At 39.0% G+C, this 14,724-nt stretch overlaps 1 protein-coding gene across 8 annotated transcripts in view; it reads right to left on the minus strand.

Moving 5' to 3' along the window:
- Nucleotides 1–14,724, minus strand: part of LOC107732940 (rho guanine nucleotide exchange factor 4-like) — a 94,929-nt gene that overhangs the window by 42,577 nt on the left and 37,628 nt on the right. For 4 of the 8 annotated variants that reach the window (XM_016544378.1, XM_016544377.1, XM_016544381.1 and 1 more), the window contains 4 exons: nt 5,956–11,745; nt 4,443–4,766; nt 3,678–3,807; nt 2,492–2,539 (listed from right to left, as the gene is read on the minus strand). In XM_016544378.1, coding sequence (XP_016399864.1) covers nt 2,492–2,539; nt 3,678–3,807; nt 4,443–4,766; nt 5,956–11,745 — 6,292 coding nt within the window. The remainder of the gene's footprint in view (nt 1–2,491; nt 2,540–3,677; nt 3,808–4,442; nt 4,767–5,955; nt 11,746–14,724) is intronic. The other 4 variants (XM_016544385.1, XM_016544382.1, XM_016544379.1 and 1 more) reach the window with 4 other exon arrangements.

Raw genomic sequence — 14,724 nt, forward strand, 5'->3', positions numbered from 1 at the left:
GCCTTAACCGACAGCCACTGACGATAGTCAATTTCGATATTAATTGCAAAAATAACATTTAAGAAATGACTATACAGTTTCTACTTATGGTTTAAGTATACGACGGTAAACCGTTAAACACTATCATAATATATGTAATTTTTCTATAACGAAAAGCAGATAAGACTAACCAGATAAAAGTTACTGTAGTTAAGCCTCTTAACGACAAATAAATTTTACACAGGCTTACACTTAAATATTTCTAGATTGTGTCAAATACTGACATAAAGTAAGTAGTAAATATATTACTTACAATTGTCTGTCACTGCTCGTCTTTCAGAATGTCCTATCGTCTCCTCCTCGGCTCCGAGTCCGACCGTTGCAGTTTGAGCAAGGAATGCGCATGCGCAATTAAATATTCACGCCTACCAAGTGAGTTGGGGGCGGTGTTTTTTTGTATGAATATAAATATATATATATATATTTGTTATGTTTTTATAATGTTGACTTGAGAAAGCCAAGGTTCTGAAATTATTATTGTAGTTATTATTATTATTATTATTATTATTATTCATAGTAGTAGTAGTAAAAATGTTACTATTATTATTTATTATTTTCATTATTATATTTATTATTATCACTATTATTTATAATAATATTACATATTTAATATATAGAAAGAGAAAATATTGACAAAAACATCGTAAATAACAACAACAACAATATCATGCATGGTAACTATTTTTTCTACTTTTTAGAGAATATTTATAAGAGAAGTACATAGCTGTATTTATAGAAAGAGGCTCTCTTTCAAGGGGATCTTCATATTTGAAGATTAAAATATGACATCAAAACCCCTAGTTTAAATCACACACACTTAAAAAGCCAATTGGACTATTAGCTGTCACAAATGCATACAGGCTGTAAGAAATTATAGTCTGCCTCGACCCAGCTTCCACTCCAAATTGTGTATTAAACTATGCTCCTTTCTCTACAAAGAGCTTAATTATCATATAGATAGTTCTTTCCGATCTTAATCATATGTAAATAGTAACTCCGGAGCGATAATTTGTCACTTATAGCGTGGGAGCAGCAGCAGGCCGTCAAGAACCATCTGCTGACCAAAAGGGTACATGAAAGAACTGCTATGGATTCTGTTTAATGGAAATAATTAATTGTTCAGATCTGTCTTCTGTCCTTTGAGCAAATAGTGATTGTTTGAAATGGTTCTGAAGCTTCAGAGGTTAATTAAGATTTCAAATGAATGATATTTGCTAATTGTCATATTGGCAAATAAATCACACATTTGTGAAATATAATTACTATGACATTATGGCGCGCTAGCTTCGACTTTGCAATGCAATACAAATACAAACACAAATTTATTTTAATGAGGTTTCAAGATCATTTTTCGCTCCATTTCTCGTTTTCTCAGAGTATTACAGGCATTTCAGTCAAAACGTCCATCACTTCAAGTGTTCAAAGTAAAGCCCTCAGTCTGCTTTTAAAGATCCTTTAGAAAGAAGACTACCGTTGTGTCTAAGGTGATAGTTTCCACTTCTCCCATCTGGGCCTCACATGGTGGGCCTCACGCTGACAATTCTGCTCCACCGGACGGCTGAGGAAGAGAAAGATCCATCAAATTCAGTAGGAGGTGAAGCCACAGACAGGGAAAATACAGATGAGTTTGCTAATCAGTGACACAGGCGCATACAGTGTGTCCAGTATTCCCTAAGATTAATGATGGTTCCTCTTAAAGTCACTGCTGTCTTACTGTATAAGTGAAAGAACGAAATGGCCAATAAAAGCTACATTTTTAATCCAATTTAACTCAGAAAAAGATCAATGTAATTCTGATATCTGAGCATGCAATGTTATATTGGATGACTCAAATGGTTGTTGTAAGTAATTATAGTCTGCCTCGACCCAGCTTCCACTCCAAATTGTGTATTAAACTATGCTCCTTTCTCTACAAAGAGCTTAATTATCATATAGATAGTTCTTTCCGATCTTAATCATATGTAAATAGTACCTCCGGAGCGATAATTTGTCACTTATAGCGTGGGAGCAGCAGCAGGCCGTCAAGAACCATCTGCTGACCAAAAGGGTACATGAAATAACTGCTATGGATTCTGTTTAATCTTATCACCTTAACATTTGGTTGTTCCCACTTGAGTCTACCGAAGATGTGGGAACGGAAGGCTATCACTTTCATTGTTATCCGCAATTTACATTTAAAACGAAACTTAATTTACATGTTGAGCGGGAAGATGAACGTAATACTGTATAAAATGATTGAGCTTAGGATGTTCGGGGTTCAGTCTGACTCCGTTGAACCCAAGGTACTACATGTACTTTGTCACTACTATTCTGTAATAAAAGTTATTCTTCATCAAGATCTTCGACGTCTTCACTTTTTCTTACAGGCCAAACAAACAGGTTTGAACGTCCCTTCAATATTTCACTCCGGCATTGTCCAGCTCGTATTGTGATTCAGAAGGAGTAAACTCACCCAGAGGGGCGACACGTGCCTCTTGTGCTGGTGTGCTGAGATTCGATTCTGTGGAGAGAAGCACGTATTAGTGTTAGTTTCTCTCATGAAGTGCTCCTGAACTCAAACTACAAACTAAGACTCGAGTTCTACATTAGCATAACCGCAATAGGAATGCTGCATTGGCTTGTCATGCGGCGTACGGAAAGGTCGTAGAGTGGGCATGATGTCAGCAAGGGGCAAAATGAGGTCACTGTGTCTTTCTCCTATAGATATCCATATTACATAAGGCAAGGGATTTACAGAGGTCTTGCAAAATACAGAGCATGTCACAGCAATAAGACATCAATAGTGGGAGGAAATTTTTACATAAAACAGAACAACAGTTAAAAAAAAGATCAAGAAGTCTCAGTTCAGATCAGAGATTAGGGAGAAAAAAATGCTCACTTTAATATATAACTGGCTCAGATTTAGTCAGGGTTTTATGTTGATCATAGAAACATAATGCTCATAACAGCAGGCAAGCAAAACAGCCAACTCAAGGTCAGCCAAAGCCCATTTCATAGTAGCTTACAATCAAAGGCTATTGAGACACTCCACTCGATTTCCTAAATGAAAGTCTCCTTTTTAAAGTGTGGGTATGTGAGTGTCTTTAAGGGTGATGGTTATAAATCCATGCCAGGTCTACCTCTAAGCTCAGAGAGCGAGTGAGAGTGAGCGAGAGAAGGCCTGGCACCAGTGAGTGGGTGAGAAATAATCAGCAGGATTGTTTGGCAGAAAGAGAGAGGATCAGCGCTGGAGGCCTCTGAGCTCCACGCTCAGAAACTTCTTAAGAAATTGCACGTTGTAGGTGGAATTCATCACTCATCACAGATGTATTGTTTGTTTGCGGCTGCAGCTGGGCAAAGACCTCCTCAGGTTTATGTCCAGGTATCTCAACGCAAATGGGTAAGTGCTTGATGATGAAAGACTATAAATTTACATCAAAGACATCTGTGAGTCTCTGGGCTCCGACTGTCACAAACAGAACTATAAATAACTGACAGAGGGTTAACATAGGTTGCAGAATGAAGGAAACCATTGCCCCCTGGAGGACACTAAAGTACACCCAAACTTAAAGGAGAGATTTAGGAAGTAAATATACTTTGTACTACAATAAAAGGTTGTGGTGCAATGTATAGCAGGTTTAAATGCCAATGTTCCGTACCTGAAAATGACGCACGGTGAGGCCAGCCCAAAAAGTCCAGTCCAACAGGTGTGCTCTGGGAAAAGAAGTGGTCTTTGAGAGAAACAGAGGGGAACTGCTCTGGAGAAGTGAGGGAAAGTCTAGCACGCACCTATGAATGAGATACAAACATGCTCATTATAATTATTAATAATAATGAGTGAATACATATATATTTGCTATTTATAATTTTCTACTACACTACTAAATTTACTATTTACTATGTGTGTGTGTGTGTGTATATATATATATATATATATATATATATACTAAACAGTAAGAAACAGTGTATATTATTAATGATAAATTAAAATTAAATAATTAATTTAATAAAATAATTGTCTGTATGTCTATATTTATTTACAATGAAAAGCACTGAAAAACAGAGTTAAAAAATGACAAAAGTAATAATAATCATCATTGTTATTATTAATAAATATTCAATATAATATATATATTTAATATATGTACTGAGAAAAACTGTGTAAAATAATCATTTTAAATGATTTAGATTCATATGCTCAATTGAGATTTCTGACAGACATCGGAAATAGTGAAAGTGTACGGACAGATTTTTGTGCATTCAGGCAAATTACAAGAAACCGAAGAGAAATTGGAAATCCTAAAGGGTCTACAAGGGAATGATTCCAAGAGTACAAAACAGGAAGGAAGCAGAACAGGAGAAGAAAAGGTGCAGTGGGAGATGCTGATGGTCGGGTTGTTCTCCCTTTTTGATGAGTTCCTTACTTTCTTGTGCTTCTGAGATGTCGGTGTGCTAAGCTGACGCAAACTTTGCCGCGTGTTAACCTTCTTTTTACAGATGTTCTCCACATCAGTCAACGTTTCATATGAGCATGAGCGCCGACGTGTTTCGGGCGAATTGTTCTTCCTCTCCAGGTCAAGCGCCACCACTCTGATGCCCTGAAGAGACACGGTCCAACCGTAGAGGTCTGAGATGGGTCTGGGTGCAGCTTTACCCTGCTCTCTGGACTTCAGCCGAAGCACACATGCACTTCCTTGTTGTCTTCTCTCTTCTGACTGGATGGCTGGCTCAGTACTGTGCTCTACATGCTTTGAGTGCAAATTTAGGTGGTTATTGTACAGTATATGTACATGTCTTTTGATGGATGTCATATATTAACGTTTGGTAACCATTAGCGAGATATTTACACTGCACTACACTTTTTTATACTTTTCCAGTTAAGACATCATTAAACTGTTAAAAAATATCTCTAATGTATGTGTATTTTGTATGCACTGGCAGATTAATGGATTACTGTTCAAATGTTTGGGGTCAGTAATATTTTTAGTAAAGAAATTATTTATTTTATTCAGCAAAGATGCATTAAATTAATCATTAAATTACATAAAAAAATTTACATTTCTATTTCATGTAAATCTGCTTTTTTCCTCTTTTTTTCTCCCAGAAAAAAAAATTTATCACCGTTTCCACAAAAATATGAAGCAGCACAACTGTTTTCAACACTGATAATAATAAGAAATGTTCCTTGAGCACCAAATCAGTATATTAGAATGATTACTGAAGGCTCATGTGACACTGAAGGTGGAGCTTTGCCATCACAGTAATAAATTACATTTTAAAATATCTTAAAATACAAAAGTTTTCAATTGTAATTTTAAACTGTAATGATATTAACTTATTATGATTATATGATTTTACTGCTTTAACTGTATTTTAAATTTTAAATGAATGCAGTCTTTGTAAACATAAGATATTTTTTTCCAAAAAATGGTAATGGTTTCTTTCAAAAAAATCTTACTGACCCAAAAATATTATCAATGCACAATGCTCTTACATTCAATAAACAATCTATGAAAACAAACTTTAGAATATTTTACAGCTTCAAGTGAAAAAAAAAGTCTGAAAAAAAACCGTTTGCAGTATAAGCCACACTTTTTGAAAGGGTTCACTACATTATTGTGCCATGGATATATAGACAATGTGATCGTAAATATTCCTTGTTAGCCACTAGATGGCACTATTTTTGAGAAGTGCACATATTTCTCTGAAAGCTCTTTAGTATTGTGACTTAAACATGTAACAACCCTTGTAAATATCCTGACTGAGTCCAACTCAGCAACAGAAAGCAGGAATGTATTTTGAAAAATGCACCATAGAATATGGTAAAACGCTAAATATAGAAAGTGAGCAAATCACATAGCAATCCTGTTCAAAATGTTCAAAGGACACATCTAAGCTCTCCTAACATCATAAACTTCATAACTGCCTTTGACTCACCTCTGGTTTGTTGATCAGGGATGCTGAATTCAGGCTATTTTGAGACTGGCTGTCTGAACTGCTGTCCTCTAGTAAGCACTCAGAATCAAAAGAGTGGGCTGTAGTGAGTTGTGCTGTCCTTGGCTTCAGAGACGTCGGTCTCAGAGGTGGATCAGAGAGACCATCAGTGCTTACTCCCTGACCGAGCGAGCAGAGAGAAGATGCAACAGATCTCGAGGGGTAACGGAAGCTCCTCTGGTGTGTCCAGCCCAGACCAGGACTGTGAGGTTTGGGGCTCATGGGCCTCGTCGGAGTATTAGTGGTCTCAAAACAGCTTAATGATCTGGTCCAGGTAGGTGACATCTGGTTTGCGAGCGCAAAAACAGTGGGGTGTACAGGTGATTGTGACCTATCCTCAACATTGGCCTCAAAGTCATCTACCGAGACCTCAGAATCTGAGTAAGGGGCACAAGGCAGCTCACCACCTTCCAGACATTTACTATCATCAGACTGAGGTCCAGATTTCAAACTCTGTGAATCAGAATGGCACTGGTTCATCAAACTCTTTTGAGAAGCTAGTGAGCTGTTAAGTCTGGACCTGTTCTGATGAGCACAGAAGGCACAATCGATATGGCTCTGATGTATGGACTTGTCACAGGTCGTCCCAGGAACCGATAGAGTTCTTTTGTAAAGTTCTGCTTCCTTAGAGCGTTTCATCTTCCTCCAGGACTGCTTGGTTTTTACCTCTTCGTTCTCTGACTGTGAAATCTGCTCCTGGTTGTCCCTCTCGGGATATCTGGACTCAAACAGGCTAGACAGAGACTTGTGAGCTATTGCGAGCTTCATGCGTAAGTTTAAGTTGTCTGTACTTTTGCTTCTCTTTTGTTGCAGTTCCTCTGTCGTTGGGGAAGCTCTAAATTTCAGTATGTCTCCATCTTTGTGCTGTTGCTGCTGCTGATACAAATTTTGACATTGTGCATATTTCTCTCTATTGTGCAAGTTCAAAGAAAAAGCTTCTTCAAAAATATCATCGTTGGAGTGGTCAACTAATTTTGAAATGTCTGTAAGATGATCTGTACTATGAGAAATAGGGGTCTTGTACAGTGAATGGTTGGATTTGTTACGTGTGAGAGACCTATTGTACTTCACCTCATTCCGTTCATCTCCATCCTCGTTGGAGTCCTTAATTTCTGGATCAACCTTGTTATTGCCTTTGTGTTCCCATTTGATCTTGCGGAATGAGGGGATTCGAGAAAAAACTGAAAACACAGAGCCCTTCCCTGATTGGGTTCTCTTATTTCTTGCAGAACCACGAAGACTAGATGATGACTGAGTGCTGTCCTCAATCTCTTCGCTGTTGGTACTTGAGTCGAGGTCTTGTAACACAAAACTGGAAACACTATAACCATCACTGCTATCAAATCCATTTGATAAAGAGCTCATTGTTTCTCCAGCATCTGGTTCATTCATGACAGTGGCTACACTGGCTTTTGTCCACATGGCAGAAACGTCCGCATGTGGGCGGGTTGTGACGTCATCACAAGAGCTCCATTCCTCACTGAATCCAACTTCTGATAATGGACTTCCTCTCTGTTGCTCCTCCAGTCCGTTTTCAGTCACAAATGAGCTTTCTGGAGAACGGTCCAACTCCAAAATGGCCTCTAAATTAGTGATGGGTAAAATATGGCAACATGTAACAAATGCGTCCTCGATCTCCGAGTTGTGCAGTTGCAAAGATTGCTTACAAAGAGGATCAGAAGTTTCACATATTGAATCAGTGCTTTCAGGAGAGTTTGCCATGAAAGTTTCAAGCTTTCTCTCCATGTTTTCTAATGCATAAGTATCATCGACCTTAATAGAGCCACCAACCAGTGGTAAAATGCTTTTCTCTTGGATGAGCTCCGGATGTTTGTGTGCAAGCAAATGGCCAATATGCGAAAATTCACAGTTTGTAGAGTCTGCATTAACCTCTCCATGTGTGCTGTACTGGTCATCTGTGTGTGTGGGACTCAAGGTTTGCAACACTGCAGTTCTGCTTTGACTGATGCCGTCTGTGCCCTTGAGCTGAAATCCTCCTGCTGTCTGCTCTACCTCCAGTGCAGACGAGTGCAGCTGGCAATCCTTTCCACCACAGCAATCACAGAGCTGCTTTAATATAACATTTCTATAGCTGCTACATTCATTAAATTCAGAAGGTTTAGCAACATTATCTTCGTCATTCATTGCAGTCCTCATTTCAGGTGCTTTAAAGGGAGTGGCCTGACTAGCAGGGGCGCTATAAGACTCACTGTCTTTGCAATCACCACCTTTTGAAACTAAAGATCCAGCATTGCTGTTAACCCTGCTGTATTTTTGCAAAGAATTGGGCAAAGAGATCTGTTCACCTGAGGCACACTCTTCTAAAGTAATGGCTTTAATATTATTATTTGTGTCTGAGCTGTATTCATTGTTTCTACTGTTCAGCTGGAAATAATCAAAAGGAGATTGAGCATTTGTGAAAGGATCAGTACATGCACTAGACCAAACATCAACATCCGGCTCAATTGTTTCAATTGACTCATTTTGCCTTGCTTGTTTGTCAGACAGGGTGTCGAGTCGGCGAAATTGTTTGGAGGTCTCTGTATATTCTATAAAGCAATGTGCTACTTGTTTGCAGTTCATATGAAGGCCATCACTGAGCTCAAAGCAATCATCTGTGGGGCTGACTTGAGATTTGTCATACGAAATCTCAAACAGACCAGCCAGAGATTCGACAGGACTGTCTACAGGACACCCATCGGCTCCAGCTGTCTTCATGTCAGGACACGTAACACTCAATGACTTGGGCCTAGTGTATTCGATGCATCCCGAACTATCAGAGTAAATTACTGACTGCTCTATTGAGGGAACTATTGTACATTCTTTCTGATACCCTTTAATAATGTGATGTGTTTTGCTATCCTTCTGTGTTCCTTTTAAAACGTCACCATCATTGGTATCAAAAGTTTTAGTGTTAACATAAACTTGTGCTTCAGTGAATTCACCCTGTGTGTTACAATTAATTCTACTATTAGGGCACTGATGGGTTTCATAAAAATCAGCCTCAGGCTCATGTTCCCCTGAATAAGTTTGCCCACTGTCCTCTAAACAATGACTGTCCATGTGATAACTACTAATTGAGTAATCCTTTTTTTTAGTGTGCATTTGTAATACTGGGGCATTTTGGTAACCATAATGAGGTCTGGCCTGCAGATCTGACTGTTCTGAGGTCCGTTCATTGATCACACGCTGATGCAATGAGTCTGACACTCCAGCAGAAGTTGCATTAGGCACATTTGAGAAAGCTCTCTCAGCTGCAAAACACTCACATTCAGAAACAACAGGTGGGGTGTCATTTAAGTCCTGTTTTTTTAAATTTAGACTGTTATTCTTTTCGAAGTTCAAATCGAGTTCTTTGTCAGTATCCTTTGATGAAAGCCTTCCAGAAGTTTTCAAGGATGGATTGACTTCACAATGCAAACGTTCCATCCAAACGTCCACGCAGTCCTGTTTTAATTGTCCCTTTTCATAAAAAGCCACTGTGTTTGAAATAAAACCAGAGTCTGACTCAGTCACAGTCCACTGGGTGTTCGTAGATTTTGCCTTAATGAAATCAATTTGTGGTTGTGTGTCTTCTACTGAGGACTGTGATTGGCTGTGTTCCATTGACGTTTGTGATTGGTTGTGCTCAATGAAGTTCTGTGATTGGTTTTGTTCAGCTAAATCCTGTGATTTCCTGTGATGTACGGAATCCTGTGATTGGCTACATTCTACTGAATTCTGTAATTGCCTGTGTTCTGTTGAAATATGTGGTTGACTGTGTTCTACTGAGTCCTGTGATTGTGTGAGTTCTACTGAATCTTGTGATTGGCTGCATTCTACAAAATTATTTGATTGGCTATGTTCTACTGGGTCCTGTGATTGGCTGTGTTTGATGAAATTTTGGGATGGCATATCTTCTACTGAGCTCTGTGACTGGCTGTGTTCTACTGAATTCTGTAATTGACTGCATTCTACGGAACCCTGCAATTGGGTGTGTTCTACTGGGGTCTGTGATTGGCTGCATTCTACAGAATGCTGAGACTGGCTGTGTTCTATTGAGTCTTGTGATTGCCTGTGTTCTACTGGGGTCTGTGACAGACTATGTTCTACTGGGTCCTGTGATTGGCTACATTCTACAGAATGCTGTGACAGGCTGTGTTCTACTGAATTCTGTAATTGACTGCATTCTACGGAATCCTGTGACTGGGTGTGTTCTACTTGGGTCTGTGACAGACTATGTTCTAATGGGTCCTGTGATTGGCTGTGTTCTACTGAATTCTGTGATTGGCTGCATTCTACAGAATGCTGAGACTGGCTGTGTTCTACTGGGGTCTGAGACAGACTATGTTCTACTGGGTCCGGTGATTGGCTGTGTTCTACTGAGTCCTGTGATCGGCTGTGTTCTACTGAGTCCTGTGATCGGCTGCATTCTACAGAATCCTGTGACTGGGTGTGTTCTACTTGGGTTTGTGACAGACTATGTTCTACTGGGTCCTGTGACTGGCTGTGTTCTACTGAGTCCTGTGATCGGCTGTGTTCTACTGAGTCCTGTGATCGGCTGTGTTCAACAAAATCTTGTGATGGCCTGTCTTCTGTTGAGGCCTGTGATTGGCTGTGTTCTGCTGAGTCTTGTAATTTGCTGTGTTCTGCTGAGTTATGTGTTTGGCTGCATTCTACAGAATCCTGTGATTGGTTATGTTCTGCTGAGGCCTGTGATTTGCTGTGCTCTACTGAAGACTGTGATTGGCTGTGCTCTACTGAGGGCTGTGAATGGCTGTGTTTTGTTGACTCCTCGACCTTCTGTTCAATAGGCTTCTCAACTGATACAGACTCATATACAAAAAGATGACGTGATACAGATAAACTGATCTTATTTTCATCAACACCCAGCTCATTACATTCGGCATCTTTACTATTCGCAACAGATGCATTAGAAATCAACTGTATTTCAGTGTTACTACTGTCAATATCATTTTGCTGTAACTGTTTCTCACTTGAGGTTATGAACTCTATTTGCGGCTCATTGTGTCCTGACTGAGTGCTCGTGATATTTTTGTTAATTTGCTCCCATTTTGATTTTCCCTCAAAGGTGTCAGCAAACTTAAACTTGGCTCCATCACCGTCTGTTAAGGTCAATAATGAGTCATTAGCACATGGCTCAGTGAGTGTTTGCGGTTTCACAGAGTTCTCTAATGCCAGTAGAGGTGTTACTACATAGGATTGGCCATTCCTTGAAGAAGAATCAACTTCAGGTTCCACTGGAAAATTGCTGAAAACCTCCTCACATTCCAGAGTACCCTTAGCTTGAGACATTCCAGTGCCATCAACTCCCATGTGCATCACCCCCATATTTCCAGTCTGTATTTGCAATTGCTCTCTATCCACTGTTCTACAGAGACTGTCAGCATGATTGACAGAATGATGCTGTTTTGTTGAAGAGGGATTTCTCCCTCTAACCAAAGGTGACGGTTTGACAAATGGAGAGTGTGAGTCCAGATGACCCACAGAGCAAGATCCAACCTCATAGCTGAGCGGTGTCCTGCAGCAGTCCTTAGTTTCATGACTCGATTCAGAGAAAGTGTCACTGGGCCATGAGTGTGTGTCAAAATATTCCTCTTTTGTGTCCTGTGCTGCTTCAGGAACCGGCTCACACCATTCCTGATGGTCCTGTTGCTCTCTATGCTCCTCCTGCTGAAACTCCCCATCATCCAGACAGGCTGCCTCACTCCCAGAGTCCTCTAAAGCTGGGGCCTAGGAGGACAAAGAGAATGTGTGAGTTATTTTGCTGTTCTTAACAAAGGGGACTTTATTTTTCTCAAAGTAAACAGTTTATAAGTGACATCAGTGAGGCGATTCAAAATAAGAATTGAACAATTTGTTGAGTCTTTTTTTTTTGTCTGCAATCAATTTAACTCTAAAGAGGAACATATGTTTGTGAAGTTACCCACAGAGGTATGATAATCATTCAATTACTCTTAAATTCTTTCCCCTCACAACTGGAACTAATGTGTCACTCAACCAGTCCTGATTTATGCAGCTAAATCAAAGCTCTTTAGGAAGCATCTGCTTATATGAAGCATCTGATCCATTAGCTCATTTGTTCAAGGAATTGTTTCCCATAAACAAAATTGTACATGATGATGAACAGATGCAGACGTAATGAACACACGAGCATAACAGATTGTATGAGTCATTAACATCATATTAGCACAAACAACGGGGGAACAAAAAAATGACAACTGACGAATAAAGAAGCTAATAAAAAGTAATTGACAGCAATACAACAGATTGCATATACTATAAGTAACACCATATATCACAGTCAATGGAGAAAAATGCATTTGTAGCCAGATAGTGTGGTTACAAAAATCTACCTGTAGGGACTAACCGGACCATACTTAACAGGAAAAAACCTGACCCCATGAGCTCCACTCATAGACAGTAGGCTATGGAAAGGGATGGGAACTTGCACCAGAGCAGACATTTGCGCTGTCATCCAGCTTAGGTCAAACATACAAACAATCCCCTAAGTAGACCACCAGCCAACCTGCTGTTCGCAACGCACTGTTTTTTTCCAGCACATTCCACAATCCCTTCTTATCAGCCTCATAACCCACTGGTCTGTATACCAGTAACTAACCATGTCTCCAATCTAGTGAGCTCAAAAGATTGTAAAAGTAGACAACAGACTAAGTCAGTCTGCTAACAAAAAAGATGAAAGCCCCCTGTCGTACCCTGCTTGTACTTAATAATTGAGGGGTCATTGGGCACAGCACATCTCTAGGTAATCTAGACAGGTCAAGCTACTCCAAACCCTTCAGGTTAAATTAGGGAGGACATTAAGAAGAATGGCTTTAAGTACAGCAGGTAACGAAGAGTGCCAAATACTGCACAGTCTTTGTCAATGTAAACAATGCATGAATCTTATGCTTGACAGACAGACAGACAGACAGACAGATAGATAGATAGATAGATAGATCACAGATTAAATAGCATTATGCATGAAAGAAAAAGGATTATAATAAAAAATTTAATATATACATGCACACATACAGAATACAACTAATTTTATAGATTTATAAATATATATATTTCTTTCATGCGTGATGCTGTTTTCTCATTTTAGACATTTAAACAAACTCCCTAATGTTCAATATCCTATTAACTAAACATACGTTTTACTTGTTTAACAGTGTTTATCAGTTTATCAGTGTCAAAACTATGACAGAGCACATAGTGGTACAACATAAGCCAAGAGTAAAACCTGTCCGCATTTGCCTCAGCCAACAACACGTCATCTGACCCCATTCAGGAACCAGAGCTTGTTTTGCCAAATTGATTACAGTTGAGTTCTCTAAATGGCTTAACATCTTAACACTATATCATAGGCTGGGCAGGAGAATGGGAGGATTGGGTTTGTGTTAAAGTGTGAATATACAATATACATGGTATGCGTATAAGATAAAAATGGATAGACAGAGACAAAAAAAAGCACACGTGATTGTGCACACAGGACTGCTAGTGCTACTGACCCTTAAAGCCACTTGACACGCTACATGATGACATGCCTGATAAATATTCATATATTTATTCACAAAATATTCACAGTCCTTCAGCTTGGTTCATATTTTATTTTCACTGAAAAAGTTTGTCACTCATTAACAACAAGCCATCTTATATATACAGGGTTAATAGAGGATCTTTGGGACATTTTTTTTCCCCAATCATCTATATATAGTAACTTCATGTCAAAAAAGTTGTCGACCCCATGTACATCCATGAAAACTACAGGTTAATTTTACATGAAAAATTAGATGTTTCTTATAGCCTTCCATGTAATTTCCATTATAGTACATCAGTACATCAGACATAATTCTTCAGCAAACAACAGTGCAAACAACGCTATAAAAAGAGATTATGAATAACTAATAACAAGTAAAAATAATTAAAAAAGCAATCAAAGTAATAATAATAGGGTATACACTCTCAGTCATTTAATAATATCCATATCATTACTTGTGTGGCAGAACAGATTGTTCTGATCTTAAGTCCCCACAATGTAGTTTCTTAAAGTCACTGGAACAACATTATAAAAGAGAGAGAGAGCGCTCGCTAATGAGATACACTGAGAATACACTGTGAGCTCAGCGTGCTTTTGCTTACATCATTCCTCATGGGTGCAGGATCACTGCACAGTCCAGACTGAGCGTCTGCTTCCTCTAACCCTAAAGACATGCAAATGTAACATCAACATACTGTATGCTTCTGCACATGCAGTGTGTTGAGGTCATGTGACGCTGACAGTGTAACAAGTAGCATGCTTTATATACTGTTGTTTATTGCCTGATGTTGTAGCATGATTTAATAATTAGATTCAGGGGGAAAAATTGCCTGTGCATTTTGACAAAGTTTTGGAAGCAACATTCTCTGTCTTCCACATCACATTGTTTTAATTATGCATCTATTTATGTAAGCATTGTGGATTAGAATACAAAAATAAGAACAACAGCCAAGTCATTAAGATGAATAGGATTGCTAACAATATCTTTCTCCAGGCATTATAAACCTCCTTAGTTTAGATTTATGATTCAGGAGTAGTGGTGGTTTGGTTTCAGGTGAGGGTGGTTTTAAAGACTGAGCTTCTTGTCTTCCCTGCCACTCCAACTCTACAGTATGATTTCTCCATCCAGCTAGGTTCTTCTACAATTACCCCATCAACTTCGGTCAGAA

This window comes from Sinocyclocheilus rhinocerous, unplaced genomic scaffold (genome assembly GCF_001515625.1).
Source record: "Sinocyclocheilus rhinocerous isolate Xijiao unplaced genomic scaffold, SAMN03320098_v1.1 scaffold1001, whole genome shotgun sequence".
NCBI lineage: Eukaryota > Metazoa > Chordata > Actinopteri > Cypriniformes > Cyprinidae > Sinocyclocheilus > Sinocyclocheilus rhinocerous.